The sequence below is a fragment of the Oryctolagus cuniculus genome, chromosome 13 (assembly GCF_964237555.1).
Source record: "Oryctolagus cuniculus chromosome 13, mOryCun1.1, whole genome shotgun sequence".
Taxonomy (NCBI): Eukaryota; Metazoa; Chordata; class Mammalia; order Lagomorpha; family Leporidae; genus Oryctolagus; species Oryctolagus cuniculus.
Genome location: NC_091444.1, coordinates 24,631,599 through 24,644,489, shown reverse-complemented (window position 1 = coordinate 24,644,489; position 12,891 = coordinate 24,631,599). Strand labels below are relative to the sequence as shown.

Genomic DNA, 12,891 nt, shown 5'->3' with positions numbered 1-12,891 from the left:
AGGCAGAACGAGAGAGTGAGAGAGAGCGAGTGAGCACTTCCATCCACTGGTTAACTCCCTAAATGACCGAAATAGCTGGAGCTTAGGCAGGCTGAAGCCAGGAGCCAGGAACTCCTTGTAGGTCTCCCACATGCATGGCAAGAACCCAAGTACTTGAGACATCACCCACTGCTTCCCAGGTGCATTAGCAGGGAGCTGGATTACAAGCAGAGTGACTAGGACTTGAACTGGCAATCTGATATGGGATGGATACGTCCCAAGCAGTGGCCTAACCCTCTGCACCACAATACCAGCCCCAGGAAAACCTTTATTATATGTCCACTGGCCCTCCTTCACTTATCCTGCCATTTATATCTGTGCAAGCAAGTAATAGGAAAAAAATAATCTTATAGAAATCTGCCAGATGGTATTACCACATGCCACTCTTGAAATCTTAAGAGTTGAACATCTGGAAATGTAGAATCCTTTCTCAAATCTTTGGCTGACTCATCTCACTTTTGAAAGGATGGAACCTATTTCCGGAATCCTGATTTCCTATTTCTGTTCTCATTTTCTTAAAGCTAATATTGTATATCTTTATGTTTGGGCTGCCTTGGCTCCTCTTTGGAATGTTATAGGAAACAAAAAGGAAAATGGATGTCTATGAGGGTACTTCAAAAAGCTTGTTGACCAATGAACACTTAGTCTATTGGCTAAGATGTCTCTGTCCATATTGAAGTACCTGAGTTCAGTTCCTAGCCTTCGCTCTTGTCTCTAGTTTTCTGCCAGTGCAGACCCTGAAAGACAGTAATGCTGGCTCAAGTAATTGGGTTCCTGCCATCCACAAAGGAGACCTGGATTAAAGGTCCAGTTCCGGGCTCCCAACTTCAAACCAGGCTCTCCTTGCTATTGCAAGCATTTGAAGAATAAACCAGCAGATGGAAATGTGCTTGGCTCTCTGTCCCTTTCTTTCTCTCAAAAAAAAAAAAAAAAAAAAAGTCCATGATAAAATGGAATTAAAAGTATGAGTTCATTTTGGTGCAAGTGTTGTTTTTTTTTTTTTTCCAAGTGTTTTTTATAATACCTGGAAAATGTGTTTTATGAAAAAACTATGCACCTATTAAAATTTTTCACATCAAAAGAAACTCATAATTCTGTTTTTCCATAAACTCTTTGAAGTACCCTCATAGATTAAAACAGACTTGTAAGGGGGCTGGTGCTGTGGCGCAGTGGGTTAACACCCTGGCCTGAAGCACCGGTATCACATATGGGAGCTGGTTCGAGTCTTGGCTGTTCCGCTTCTAATCCAGCTCTCTGCTATGGCCTGAGAAAGCAGTAGAAGATGGCCCAAGTCCTTGGGCCCCTGCACCCGTGTGGGAGACCTGGAAGAAGCTCCTGGCTCCTAGCTTCGGATCGGCGCAGCTCCAGCTGTTGCGGCCAGCTGGGGAGTGAACCATTGGATAGAAGACCTCTCTCTCTCTCTCTCTCTCTCTCTCTTTCTCTCTTTCTCTCTTTCTCTCTTTCTCTTTCTCTTTCTTTCTCCCTCCCTCCCTCCCTCCCTCCTTCTCTCTCTGTCCTCTCTTTCTCTCTCTCTCTCTTCCTCTGCATGTAACTTTGACTTTCAAATAAATAAATAAATCTTAAAAAAAAATAAAACAGACTTGTAAGGACAGGGCCAAAGAATTAATCTTTGTAATTTCAGAGCTGTTGGGGCAGAGGATGATGAATTGTTGAAGAATAAATGCCTACAAGGTGAGCTAGAAGGAGACATCTCTAGATTTTGGAGCAAGCCAACTTTTAATAGGGTGATTGTTTCCTTCTTGAGAAGACAGATCTTCCTAGGTTCTTATATCCTTCTAGGAATATATAAAACTACTTAAAGTTTTATTTGATTTTACCTTTTCATTGATTTGAAAAGTAGAGAGACAGATTGAGAAAGATCTTTCATCCGTGAGTTAATGCTCTCAACAGCTGGGACAGGGCCAAGCTGAAACCAGCACTGGAACTCAGTCTGGGTCTCCCAGTATGATTGCCTTCTAGGGTGAGCACTACAGGAAGCTGGATCAGGAGCAGAGCCAGAACTTGAAATCATGCACTCTAGTATGGGATGTAGACATCCCAAGTGACATCTTAACTGCTGCAACAAATACCAACTCCATTTGTTTGTTTTTAATGGGATTTCTGAACATTAATGCTTAGTTGAAGCTAACTAATTCAGTTGAGTTCCTTTTGTGGAAGACAACCAGCTTTTATTTAATTTCTGGGGCCAAATTTTGCAACAAGGAATCTCTCCCTCATGCCGATTTAAATTTAACCCTTAGAGAAAACTCATTTGTCTATTTGTTAATTTCCAGTAAATAAAAGTTTTGAAACTATGAGTTTATGAGTAAAATAATATGATTAGGAAACAAGAATAGGAACCTATTCCTTACTGTGTTACTTCTGGGAATCACTGCTATGCTGGTGAGATCACAGTGGGTCATGGTCCAGTGTTTTACTTTACTTTTGTTTTACTGACCTTGCTAATTGTTAGAGACTCAGGTCAGATGTGTGCATGTGTGTTGCCTTTGCCTGCTCACCCACATCCTTCTATTCTAGGTTCTCCCATGGCACCAGCCAGTGTGGGCAACTGTAGTGTAGGCAATTGCAGCCCTGAAACAGTATGGCCCAAAACGGAACCTCTGGAGATGGAAGTACCCCAGGCACCTATCCAGCCATTTTACAGCTCTCCAGAGCTATGGATCAGCTCTCTCCCAAGTAAGTGAGCCAGTCCTGATCTTTCTTGCTAAGACACTGTTTTCTCTTTCTCCACCTCCTCCTCCTCCTCCTCCTCCTCCTCCTCCTCCTCCTTCTCCTCCTCCTTCTTCTTCTTCTTTTTTTTTTCTTTTTGTTGTCCTGTCTTTGCTTCCATTTCTTTGCCATGTATAGAATCACTTTCTGTTTCCCGGGTGCCAATGAGTCACCGAAGGAAGAAATAAAGCACTCACAGCCCATACCTATTAGCCATGGGCATCTCTGATTACAGCGCCTGGTTACTCACCTTTTGGTGGGTGCTGGCCTGGGTTTATCAGTCAGGCCAGGGTACTTAGTGATTGGGCCAGTTGTGAGATAGAAGGTTAATAACCATGGATTTGCTTGAGGAGATTCTTTGGTTTTGAGGGCATTTAGGACCCAGAGAAAAAAATTCGTTCTGAATTTGATAGAGAATTTGTCTCAATGAAGACTCAATGCCAGAGCCCTGGTCTCCCTTTGCTCCTAGTCTCTCTAGTGCTCCTCTCTAGTTGTGGTAGAGTATGAGAACTAAAATTATATTCAGGAAGTTAAATAGCTTTGACAAGATCTAGTGGATTCAATAGAGACTTTCTGAGTGGAAATTTCCATGGCTGTGAACTGTATCCTTGTATGGTATATTGTTAGAACAGATCCCCAGTGTGCGCTTACATGTGTAACTTGAGAACCATGGCTTGCTATTTCTTTTTGTTCCTGGTTTCTTTAAATGGTGAACCAAAAATGCGACACAAGTCGAATTCCTTAGTTTTTAGCTCCTTCTGATGCCTGTTGATATGAAGACTTCATCAGTAGGAAGTGGGGATACCAGGTCCTAGCACTTTTCTTGAAGTTTTAGCCCTTAGGGTGTGGTGACTGAACAGAGATAGCATGAATAGGACCTTAAGCTATTTGCTTCAAGGAAGGCTCTTGAGTGAACATTCCAGGGATATGTTGATGTCTCCCTTTATTACTGGAAGGATAACTATGGTAGTGGCCTTCCTGGACTTTGGTTGAGAGGTGGCTTCCTCTTGATGGACTTGCATGAGTCTTTGGAGGGACAGGCAGAGCAATGGAACAAGACTCTCATTGTCATCTCTCATTTGCAGTGACTGACCTGGACATCAAATTTCAGTATCGGGGGAAGGAGTATGGGCAGACTATGACCGTGAGCAACCCCCAGGGCTGCCGGCTCTTCTATGGGGACCTGGGCCCCATGCCTGACCAGGAGGAGCTCTTTGGTCCTGTCAGCCTGGAGCAGGTCAAATTCCCAGGTCCGGAGCATATCACCAATGAGAAGCAGAAGCTGTTCACAAGCAAACTGCTGGACGTCATGGACAGAGGACTGATCCTGGAGGTCAGCGGTCATGCCATTTATGCCATCAGGCTGTGCCAATGCAAGGTGTACTGGTCTGGGCCGTGTGCCCCATCACTTGTTGCCCCCAATCTGATCGAGAGACAAAAGAAGGTCAAGCTGTTTTGCCTGGAAACATTCCTTAGTGGTGAGTTCTTTTTCAGAACGTTGATGATGGAAGTTGCTCCCTAGAAGTGGTTCTTCTTCCATTTTCCCTTTTTCCTCTCTCCTTTTCTGGCACAGGACAGATCTTAACCAACACACTTCTTCTGGTTGAGGTCAAGGGAGGAGAGAGCCTTTCTTCTTCTTCTTTTTTTTTTTTCTTTTTTTTAAATATTTTATTTATTTGTGAGGTAGAATTACAGACATAGGGAGATACAGAGAGAAAGGTCTTTCATCTGCTGGTTCAGTCCCCAAATGGCCACAACAGCTGGGGCTGGGCTGATCCAAAGCCAGGAGCTTCTCCTGGGCCTCCCATGCAAGTGCAGGGGCCCAAGCACCTGGGCCATCTTCTGCTGCTTTCCTAGGCCACAACAGAGAGCTGGATTGGAAGAGGAGCAGCTGGGACACAAACTGGCGCCCATTTGTGATGCCAGTGCTACAGGTGAAGGCTTAGCCACAGTGCCGGCCTCAAGAGCCTTGCTTTTGAAAATGGAAGTGATCTAGGCAATGAAGAAGGAGGTTCCACTCCCATACATGGAGGCTATTTTTTTTATGTTGGTTGTGGCTCCAGAAGAGGGAGGCAACCTTTTCACTAGTCCACAGATGTTGTTAGCTTACCTTTAAGTTTGAAAAGTGACCTTCTTCATCATACTCAGCAAAATATACACTCTTGGGAAATATCCAAGTGGTGAATTCAAACACACAGTTTTAGGGAACAGCATTGCAGTTTAAACCCAAAGCCTAGTGGGTCCTAGTTGCTCTGATTCTGATCCAGCTCCCTGCTAACGCTCTTGGGAAAACAGCAGAAGACCCAAGTGTTTGGGCTCTTGCCATCCATGTGGGAGACCCAGATGAAGGTCCTAGCCCCTGGCTTTAGCCTGGTACAGCCCTGGCTGTTGTGGCCATTTGGGGAGTGAACCAGCAGATGGAAGACCTCTTTCTCTCTCTTACTCTGTCTCTCTATTGCTGTGTGTTTCTTTCCTTCTCTCTTTCTAACTCTGCCTTTCAAATAAAAATAAATAAATCTTAAATATAAAGCAAAAAACAACCCAAGCCTAGATTGGTGATTTCCATTGGAATGCTCTGAATAATGGAAGTGTTCTATGTGTGTACTCTCCATATGGTAGCCACTAGTCACACTGTATGTGGTTGGTAATATGTAAATGTGACTAATGTGACCAAGGAACTACTTAATTTTAATTAGTTTAAAAATTTAAAAAAGGGGCCGGTGCTGCAGCTCACTAGGTTAATCCTCCACCTGTGATGGCGGCACCCCGGGTTCTAGTCCTGGTCAGGGCTCCAGATTCTGTCCCTGTTGCTCCTCTTCCAGTCCAGCTCTCTGCTGTGGCCTGGGAAGGCAGTGGAGGATGGCCCAAGTGCTTGGGCTCTGCACCCGCATGGGAGACCAGAAAGGAAGCACCTGGCTCCTGGCTTCGGATAGGCTCAGTGCACTGGCTGTAGCAGCCATTTGGGGGGTGAACCAATGGAAGGAAGACCTTTCTCTCTGTCTCTCTCTCTCACTGTCTAACTCTGCCTGTCAAAAATAAATTTAAAAAAAATTTTTAAATGAAATCAATAGCTGTATATGGTTAGTGGCTGCTTTACTGGGCAACATAAGATAATATTTACTTGGGCTGGTGTTGTGGTGCAGTGGATAAGGTGGCTGCTTGGGATGCTAGCATCCCATATCGAAGTGCTAATTTGAGTCTCAGCTGTTCTGTTTCCTATCCAGCTTCCTGAAAATTCACATAGCAAGGTGGCAGATAATGGTTAAGTATTTGGGTCCATGTAGGAGACCTAGATAGGGTTTTTCAGCCTGACCCTACCCTGGCAATTGCAGCCATTTTGGGGCCTGAACCAGTGGATGAAAGATCTCTCTGTCTCTGTCTCTGTCTTTCTCACTCTCTCTCTCTCTCTGTGTCTCTGTCTGTCTCTCTCTCTCTGTACCTCTGGCTTTCAAATAAATAAATAAATAAATCTTTTGTAAAAGATGATATTTACCAAGTGCATAGGGAATGACTTTGCCAACTTTATTCTTCTACCTTCTGCAGATCTCATTGCCCACCAGAAAGGGCAGATAGAAAAGCAGCCACCATTTGAGATCTATTTATGCTTTGGGGAAGAATGGCCAGATGGGAAACCCCAGGACAGGAAACTCATCTTGGTTCAGGTGAGTAGATAAGGATGTGTTCCTGTCTGCCAGTGTGTTAGCCTCCAGGTCTAGGTTGAACCTTGATGGAGTCTCCATTGGTCTATGAAGGTTTATTCCATCAGATGGGTTAGCAGATTCAGGCTACAGCAGGACCAAACTGGAGAATGCAAGATCGTAAAAGTGGATGACAGATTTGATAGAAACTCTTATCTTTCATTCTCTTACTGACATTATAGTCTTGCTGAAACCTCACAGAGTATGACCCTTACCAGCTTTTATATGAAAACTTTTAAAATTATTTCTAAGAATGTAATCTCATTCTAGGAGTGGCAGCAGGGCCACTTGGGGTTGGTCTCCAGAGTTACACAATGAGGCAGGCACTAAGTGACATTTGGTTAAAAGTACACTAAGTAAACAGTCATTTATTTAGGCATGTGGTGTGCATCTGGATTCTTCCATTTGAACCAACTTCTAGAGTGAACCTGGGCATGATGGTCTAAAGAGATAAAGGTACATTCTGTATCTAGACATGAGAGTTGAGGGCTTCCCCAGGGCCTCATGGGTCCTTCCTTCAGTTTTGGGTCCTTCCTCCTGTTCAAAAATATCTTGTCCTCAGAGGACACCTGTGTGCTCTGTATCCTGAACAGGTAATCCCAGTGGTGGCGCGGATGATCTATGAGATGTTTTCTGGTGACTTCACACGATCCTTTGACAGTGGCAGTGTCCGCCTGCAGATCTCAACTCCAGACATCAAAGATAACATCGTTGCTCAGCTGAAACAACTCTACCGCATTCTTCAAACCCAGGAAAGCTGGCAGCCCATGCAGCCCACCCCCAGCATGCAACTGCCCCCAGCCCTGCCGGCCCAGTAATCACGAATGCCATCTTCTCCTTCTCTTTTTTATGATATTGTATATAGGGCTTTTTATTATTATTATTATTATTCAGACTTAACCAGCTTTTCAATCTCTTTTCTCTAACAGTGTTAGAAGTCTTGGATTCTCCCAATATTCTTAGCTTTCAAAGTTGATTTAATTTATGGCAAAATCATCCTTCAGGCTTTTCTTTTCTTTTGTAAGCCTCCCAGTAGTAGTTTGAGGCAGTAGAAAAAGATTTGACTTGGGAATTTAGATACCAGGATTCTAGCTGCAGCTTTGTCTTCAATGTGCCTTGAACAAGTCATTTAACCTCTCGGCTTCAGGTTCATCACTTGTGAAGAAAAAAGATTGGAATAATGCCTAAAACTGCATTGAGCTTTAGAACTCCGATTCAAGTACTTCATTCTACTTGTGCAAGACAAAACTGCATGGAACCAGAACCCTTCTTCATCGTTCTTATGCCACATTTTTTTCCCCTTGCTTTCATTTAAGTTCCCTCGAGCACTGATTTGTCTGGAGTTGAGCTCTGTTTGACCTGTTCTGCTGGTGTAGTTGAGCTGGCTCCCTCGTGGGGGAAGTGAGAGGGAGAAGGACTGGCCGGTTGCTTAGGAACCGAGCTTGATATCTAAATAGACATGGGTGCCAAAGTCTGAAAGTCACCTGGCCTGCGGAGTAACAGCTTATAAATTGAGCTTCCACAGGGAAGCTGTCATACAGAAAGCTGAGGGATTCTGTGACAGAGTGGGTAGTTAGGTGTTGCCTTGTCAGCACTCAAACACCACTGTGTGTGTGTGGTGTAGATGATAGTATTAGACTCATGATAGCCCTCAGAGGAAGAACCTTTTTCTTATTTTCTTCTCTGAGGAAAAGCTGGGAGTGAGCCGGGCATTTGGACAGTTCCTCCTTGCTTGGAGACCTTTGGGGTCTTCCTGTCATTTGGATGTTCTGTCCTTGGGAAAAATGGGGTTTTGGGTGTGTTAAAGCCGAAGTGAGGAAGGTCTGGGCAGTGCTTTTCTGGAAAAGGCTCAGCTAGCACAAACCCGCTCGTCTCCCTTGCTAGTGGAGGTCTCCTGGGTGTGAACAATGAAGGGTAGGAGTGGTGTAGGGCACTGCAGCCATCTCTCTCACAAGCTGGTCTTATTTAGGAACTTCCACTCAGTCCCCTGATCCTTTTGCTTCTCTTTTTTTTTTTTTTAATTTTTTTTTTTATTTTTATTTTTTTGACAGGCAGAGTGGACAGTGAGAGAGAGAGACAGAGAGAGAAAGGTCTTCCTTTGCCGTTGGTTCACCCTCCAATGGCCACCGCTGCAGCCGGCGCACCGCGCTGATCCGATGGCAGGAGCCAGGATCCAGGTGCTTTTCCTGGTCTCCCATGGGGTGCAGGGCCCAAGCACCTGGGCCATCCTCCACTGCACTCCCTGGCCATAGCAGAGAGCTGGCCTGGAAGAGGGGCAACCGGGACAGAATCCGGCGCCCCGACTGGGACTAGAACCCGGTGTGCCGGTGCCGCAAGGTGGAGGATTAGCCTATTGAGCCACGGCGCCGGCCTCTCTTTTTCTTTAAAGATGAAATTGTATATAATTTAAACTCCAAGATTTAGATGGAGAACAAGATGCTGATCTTCAGTTGCAGACCCCAATCCTCCCTCCTCTCTGTCTTTAAAGATCCTGTCTGCTGGTTCACTACCAAAAGGCCCTCAAGAGCTGAGTCTGAGCTGGGCTGGGTGGCAGGAACCCACAATCTCCCAGGGTCTGCATTGGTGGGAAGCTGGGATCAGGAGCCATAGCCAGTTACCAAAGCGAGGTACTCAATATGGGATGTGGACTTTTTTTTTTTTTTTTAAAGATTTATTTATTTATTTGAAAGCAAGAGTTACAGATAGGCAGAGAGAAAGAGAAGTCTTCTTGGTTCACTCCCCATCAAACCAGCACCCATATGGGATGTTGGCACTGCAGGTGGCGGCTTTACCCGCTACACCACAGTGTCGGCCCAAGGGATGTGGACATATTAACTGCTATGCTAAACATCTGCTTCCCCCATTCCTGACACCAGTTTGTGCCAGTCCAAAATAAGGAAGCCTATGTCTATCCTGCTACCCTTAAACCAACTTTTTCTTTCCTTTTTTTTTTTTTTAAATAATTGAAAGTTAGGCTAGCTTTATTTAAAATACTAAAAGCTCAGCTCAATTGAAGGTGGCAGTGGAACTCATTTATTTAAAATGCATAAGCCTTGGCTTTAGGTCCTCTAGGAGACCTAGTGGAATATTCCATTATCAAAAGCATAACCAAGCAGCTGGCACTGTGGCGTAGTTGGTGAAGCTGCCACCTGCAGTCCTGGCTGCTCCACTTCTGATCCAGGTCTCTGCTATGGCCTGGGAAAGCAGCAGAAGGTGGCCCAAGTCCTTGGGCCCCTGTACCCACATGGGAGACTGGGAAGCTTCTGGCTTTGGATCAGCCCAGCTCTGGCCATTGTGGCCATTTGGGGTGTGAACCAGTGAATGGAAGCTCTCTCTCACTCTCTGTGCCTCTGTAACTCTGCCTTTCAAATAAATAAAAGTCTTTAAAAAAAAATAGGCATAGCCAAAAAACAATCTGGGCAAAGGTTCGGTGCCCCACTTCAAGAAGTTGAGCTTTTAGGGGTGAAGAATCACACAAGGCATAGAAGCTTTATATTTTTGGAGTCATTTTGTTGAGTGAGTGAAGTGAGGGATCTGGCTGCCCCATCTCTATCTGGGAGCTCAAATCCAAGTGTAGGTAAATTGTGAGGACAACTGTTGAATCTGGCTGGTCCCTTGCCCTTTCTCTGTGAGGTACTAACAGGCTCTCCATTTGGATGGGCACCTCGATAGTGTGAGCTGGTGAGGGGTGTTACATGGTGTTCTGAGTGCCAAGGACTGAGCTGTTAGGATGCGACCCTAAAGAAAGGTTTCTGAAGCATTAGAGGAGTGGGTGCGTAGCTGTATGTGGTCTTAACTCACAGCCCGGTTTCTTCCTTGTTTTGAATCCTTTTCAGAATGCTGCAAGGGTGCATGTGGGGATTTCCTGTGATCAACGTTAGCTCCCTTTCTCTAGGTTCTGATGGGTGCCAGGTGTCCTTTCTTTCCTGGGGACTCAGCCAACTGTGTCCTTGGTGGCTGCTACTGCTTCTGTGGTACCTTCTCCATGGCCTTCACCTCAAAGACTATGGAGTTAGACTGTGCCACTGGCTCTTGCTTTTCCCCTCTGTGCATCCCACCACACTATTTAAAAGGTAAAAAAGAACCACTGTAGACATGTCGGAAGGGCAAGTTTGTGTCTGGGCTGGTCCCTTCCCCTTTAACTGCATCCCCAGTTAGGTTTCCTTGACGCCCCTTCACCACCGTGTCCTGCTTGACCACCAACTTGTTGAAGGTAAAGATTGTCTTGGACTTTGCTGTCAGTCTTTGGAAGAGTATCTGGTATACAGTGTATTCTCAAATATTGTTACTGGAATAAATGAATGAACTAAGTTGGTCATATATTTTGAACATTTATTTTAAACTACCACAGGAAAATAAGATAGATGTGGGGAGGGTGAAAGTGGTTAAGTTCAGGGGATTAATTGAGTCAGCTGAACTAGTTGAATCAATTTCTAGTCTGCTTCTGACTCCAAGCTAAGAACCAGAGTTAGATTGGTAGCCCTTATAAACTAGTTCTGCCATCTGGGCCCCATCTTACTCCACATTTTTTTTTTTTTTTAAGACTTATTTATTTGAGAAGCAGTTACAGAAAGAGATACAGAAAGAGAGGTCTTCCATCTGCTGGTTCACTCCCCAAATGGCTGCAATGGCCAGATCTGGGCCTATCTGAAGCCATGAGCTTCTCTGGGGTGGGTGCAAGGTCCCAAAGCACTTGGGTCGTCCTCCGCTGCTTTCCCATGCCATTGGCAGAGAGCTGGATCAGAAGTGGAGCAACCAGGACACCAGCCAATGTGTATGTGGGATGCAGGCCGGCAGGCAGAGGCTTAACCTACTATGCCACAGCGCCAGCCCCTACTTCACATGATCTTTCAGTCCGAAGGTATCAGCCGGTAGAGCTAGAGGCGAAACCTTCAGTGTAGGTACCCAGCGTTCATTCAAGTCTGCTGCTTCCATGCCCCAGTAGAAATAAACTTGGGCCATTTCCTCAGACACTGCCGCTTCTCTTCGTAGTCCAAGTCCAATCTCAGCAGTTATAGAGGCATTAACCCCTAAGTGACACAGTAATAGCCAGATTGAAAAGTCTCTGCATCTCCCCCTCTCATTTCTCACTTGAAATCAGCAAACTGGACTCCTAGAACTTGAACCCCAGAAGGTGGGTTTTTCCCCCTAATTTGCACATCGCTGTACTTTCCAGCACCTAGAAGCAGGCCTTGAACGTATCTGTTCACGGTGACTACTCAGGCCTAAGCACCCTGGGAAGAAATTTTTTCTTGCAGCTCAGCCTATCAAATTCAGGATTTATGGAGGGGAGAAAAAAAAAAAAAAAAAAAAAAGCTTTGCAGCATCCTGAACAGGTGATGTCGCTTGAGTTAATGTTTTGTCTGGAAAGAAAAGCGCATTTTCCCAAAGCAGAGGATGTTTATTAAGTGCCGTGGGCTTGTGCATCTCGCTTCCCGGCCAAATGGGCCACCAGACTTCATAAGCCACAGGGAGAGAATGCCGGGAAGCAATGTCAGGTACACAGTCACCAGGTGCAACCACCTTTCATCCACTTCCGCCCCTGTGCAGACAGGCGGGGTTAGCTTCTGTCGCGCCGGAAGGGGCGGGCCGCGGGCAGCCCGTGGTTTCCGTACGTCGCCAGGCGGTCTTTGCGGCCGGTGGTTCTAACGCGAGGCTGCGAGCGGACTGGATGAAGTCTCGGGAGAACGGAGGGGGCGTGGCCCGAATGGGTGCGCATGCGCAGTAGGCTAGCTCCGCGGATTTAGCGCTGTGTGGGACGCAAACGTCCTCTCTGCGCCTGCGAGATTTGCAGTTTTGCGGCCCGGACACCGGAGGAGTACCTGCCATCCCGGAAGCAGGCAAGAAACCGGAAGGAGTTCTTGGGGGCGCGGACCTGCAGCGGAAGTGGAGGAACAGAGTACGTGAGGGAGAGCTGTTTTGTAAATTGCTGTGAGGTGTGTGGGATTGGAGGAAGCCCATCTTCCGAGGGTCCTTGCATATCTGCTAGAAGGGGAGGAGAGGCCCGGAAAAGTTAAAATATCGCCCTCCTGCAGTTTTGGCGGTTCTCGTTTGTTTTTATATCGCAGGATGACACGGCTGTTAGTCCACATTTTAGTGTATGTCAGATGGAGCACACTGCTGTGATAACAGCGGTTCTGCTTGGTAGGAAGAGAAGGGGGAGTTGGCGGTGGAGAGGATATATTTGGAACCTGGAGTTAATGTCCCAGAAGGGCAGTCTCTGGTGAAGTCGTCTGCATCTCGCCAAAGACTGCCCTGCCTCCTCTGTGCCCTGAGCTCCTTAAGGTGTGCATCAGAGAACACAACTTGCAACAGGTAAAATTTATACTAGAAGCCAGACAGCTACACACTTTGCCTTGGACCAGAAAGACACAGATTCGGGACTAAGGGAGACCACATCAACCAGAGAGATCAGGTAGCGTTG

At 46.0% G+C, this 12,891-nt stretch overlaps 2 protein-coding genes across 8 annotated transcripts in view; both read left to right on the top strand.

Moving 5' to 3' along the window:
• Positions 1 to 10,777, top strand: part of IRF6 (interferon regulatory factor 6) — a 47,859-nt gene extending 37,082 nt beyond the window's left edge. For all 4 annotated transcript variants that reach the window (XM_008268456.4, XM_008268457.4, XM_008268455.4 and 1 more), the window contains 4 exons: positions 2,578 to 2,736; positions 3,855 to 4,247; positions 6,313 to 6,431; positions 7,061 to 10,777. In XM_008268456.4, the coding sequence (XP_008266678.2) occupies positions 2,578 to 2,736; positions 3,855 to 4,247; positions 6,313 to 6,431; positions 7,061 to 7,285 (896 nt within the window). In that variant the 3' untranslated portion in view covers positions 7,286 to 10,777. The remainder of the gene's footprint in view (positions 1 to 2,577; positions 2,737 to 3,854; positions 4,248 to 6,312; positions 6,432 to 7,060) is intronic.
• Positions 10,778 to 12,229: 1,452 nt separating this feature from the next.
• C13H1orf74 (chromosome 13 C1orf74 homolog) overlaps positions 12,230 to 12,891 on the top strand; it is a 132,288-nt gene continuing 131,626 nt past the window's right edge. For 3 of the 4 annotated variants that reach the window (XM_070055245.1, XM_070055246.1, XM_070055243.1), the window contains exon 1: positions 12,230 to 12,366. The gene's annotated coding sequence lies outside the window, so the exon portion shown is untranslated. Of the gene's footprint in view, positions 12,404 to 12,891 lie in introns of all 4 variants that reach the window. The other variant, XM_051820534.2, reaches the window with a different exon arrangement.